General features: G+C 26.1%; 1 protein-coding gene across 1 annotated transcript; it reads right to left on the reverse strand.

Moving 5' to 3' along the window:
• Nucleotides 1-818: 818 nt before the first annotated feature.
• Nucleotides 819-2,062, reverse strand: LOC115717176 (protein LURP-one-related 4). The gene is made up of 3 exons (XM_030646128.2): nucleotides 1,529-2,062; nucleotides 1,165-1,437; nucleotides 819-1,041 (listed from the first exon to the last, which is right to left on the reverse strand). The coding sequence occupies exons 1-3, from the start codon at nucleotides 1,757-1,759 to the stop codon at nucleotides 907-909; spliced, it is 639 nt and encodes a 212-aa protein (XP_030501988.2). The 5' UTR covers nucleotides 1,760-2,062; the 3' UTR covers nucleotides 819-906.
• Between the last annotated feature and the right edge of the window lie 924 nt (nucleotides 2,063-2,986).

The raw sequence follows: 2,986 nt of genomic DNA on the forward strand, positions 1-2,986 counted from the left end.
TAGAAGAAGAACAAGAAAAAAAAAAAAATCAGGTCCACTCATGATATCATGATTAATAACAACTAAAAAAATCCACTAATATTTTAGCCTCATCCTAATAATAATAACTCGTAAGAATATGAATTATTACTCAATAGTGAATAAGAAATTAATATAATCCTTAAAAAAAAAATAAGAAATAAGAAATTTAAATAATTCGTCTCTAAGCTCAATGATGCTTAACAGTTAGAAATCATTATTTGTAGTGGGATCGATGCACTAATTATTATTAATTTTGATACATGTATAATTTTATGGATAGTACTATGTAGATGGATATATATGGCTGGGCTAATATATATATATATATATATCCTCTTATCATCAGTAAAAACAGATTAATTATTAGTTATAATTTAATAATAATATATTGCAGGTTTCACTTTATTAGAGATGACTAGCACTATCAATAAAATAATTACAAAAGTTCATATCATAGGACTGACTACCTTTTGTTGAAAAGTGCTAGTCATGACTCATTATCATTTTATTGATAAAAATCAATTTAAATGGAACAAACAATTTGACCCTTATTTTTGCAACAATTTTTTCCCATGCTGTCATTTTTGACAGAGTATTAATATTCCATGCACAAAACAGTGAAAAAAACCTCAAAAAGAAATTAATTAACATTTGATGATAAATAATTTTGACTACATACAGTATGTGATCATAATCAGCCTTAATTTGGTTTCATTCATTCATCTCAAACAAAAAATTTATCATCTGTACTTACAGTTGCTCTAATTTCTGCTCTCTGTTAATATATATATATATATATATATATATATGTACAACCGAAACTTGAACAGGGGTTAGAAAACTCATACTGTATTAAATCAATTATATATATATATATATATATATCTACATTTTTCTACGGATTAATCCATAGACCATGACAAGAGCCATTATAAGAGAATGATCTTCACAAGGTGCAACTTCCAGAGACAATACATCATCTCCTAACACAACCCCAGAAGATGACTGCTTTTGTTTAGCCTGTAATTAATTACAAATCAAATTGTTAATATTGTATAATAATAACTCAAAATGAAAAGAAAAAAAAAAAACAAATAATTGAAAGTGAAACATGCATACCCAGAAAAGACAGTAAAATCTCACCTCTGCAACAATCTTTCCATCAAGGTTGACTATTCTGAAGCCAACTGCTTTTCCTGCTATTCTCACTATTCTATACTTATCATCACAACCAACATTTATATGACAAGCCAAATCTCCCATAAGCATTTTACAATATTGTCTTGTAACTCTAAACCATGGTTTTTCTTCAGTACTAATATTGATCATATCTGATGACTCTAACTGACCATCATCATTAATATTATTATTACTACAGCATCTATAGCCAACCCAACCACCAAAAGCTTGTAGTTTCTGCAAAAATCAAGAAGGCCCAGTTGAGTTCAGCAAATAATTCTAATGGAACTTTTAACAAACACCATATGATCAAAACAAAAACTCATACCTTTTTTCTAATGGTAAAGAGAACTTTGCCTTTAAGATCCATTAGATACACTTCACTACTGCATTTCTTCTCATAATTATCAACTCTGAAAACAATTTGTCCATTGGAGTTATAAACTGTGCAACCATTGGTTTGGAAGACGAGTGATTTCATCCATATGGTGAATTTTTCTCTTTCTGGAGTCAAGTAGGGAGAGAGAGAAGGAACTCTAGGATACACCTTATAAGCCATAATTATAATAAAAATTGAAGCTTGGTCTGGCTAGCTAGGAGGAGACCTTATATTATTTATATTTATATTATGTATTTATATGTGTGCTCTCTTAATTATGATATTTTTGTTTAAGAGCTTAATTTTCAACTTAATAAAATAATGGAATCTGATGATGATTATTATTTATATTCATGATTATTATTTTAACGAATCGCCCAAAAAAGCATCTCCTTTTATAAATATATTTGTTATTATTATATTGTTGTTTATTTCTCTTGATTATTTGCACTTTTACTATTATAAGTACTGAAGAGTCACTATATATCTGACACATAAAGGAGTCACTATATATGAAGTTGAGGTGGCTTAGCACCAATAGTATTTACCTTCATTTAAAGTCTTATTATAAATAATATAATTTAATTTAATAATTATTATGTAATATCACTAATTATTTACATAGAGTGACTTTAAGGTACTATTGGTTTCTTATATTAATACTCTAATATCATTGATCAAAATCTTTGAAATATTAGAGTCATATATAGTTAGTTTTAGAGTCTATTTTTATTTTATTCTTTAAAATACGTTATTATAACTTTAATTTATATTGTACCTCATACTTTTATATAATATCATACATTAGTTATATATTTTCTATTTATATAATTTAAATATTATATATTTTTTAATTATTTTATTTATTTAATTTATTTGATGTGTTTATAGATATAAATAATGTGAAAGAAAAAGAAGAAAACAACAAAAAATAAAGAAAATATATTTAACTAAGAGATAAACCTTAATTAAATGTGGAGATGTATTCATGAGCTAAAATTTGAGGTATTATAACTTATCTATATTGGAAGGGCCAAGAGTTTTGAAGTATACTTTAATTTTGTAGCTCTTATATTTCATCTATTAGGAGTGCTATTAAGTTCTTGTAGTGTTAAACATTATTACAACGTGACACCTTAAAAATATAATTTAGTAATATTATATAATAATTATTAAGATAATACTTAGTTGTAATATGAAGAGCTAAAATCAATCAAGTTTTAAATGTTTTCATGACACTTTTAGCAGCCCTGGTGTTTTTTTATTTATTTTTTCCTCTTTTTCGGACTATTCTTCCATATTATATACTAAAAGCATAGACTAGAACTAATGTTCTAAGCTTATGATGGTCCTTAGAGGAAGTTGATGTCATTTGAAAAAGATACGTAACCCTTTCTTTTTGTTTTC

Source organism: Cannabis sativa, chromosome 5 (genome assembly GCF_029168945.1).
Source record: "Cannabis sativa cultivar Pink pepper isolate KNU-18-1 chromosome 5, ASM2916894v1, whole genome shotgun sequence".
NCBI classification, from domain to species: Eukaryota; Viridiplantae; Streptophyta; class Magnoliopsida; order Rosales; family Cannabaceae; genus Cannabis; species Cannabis sativa.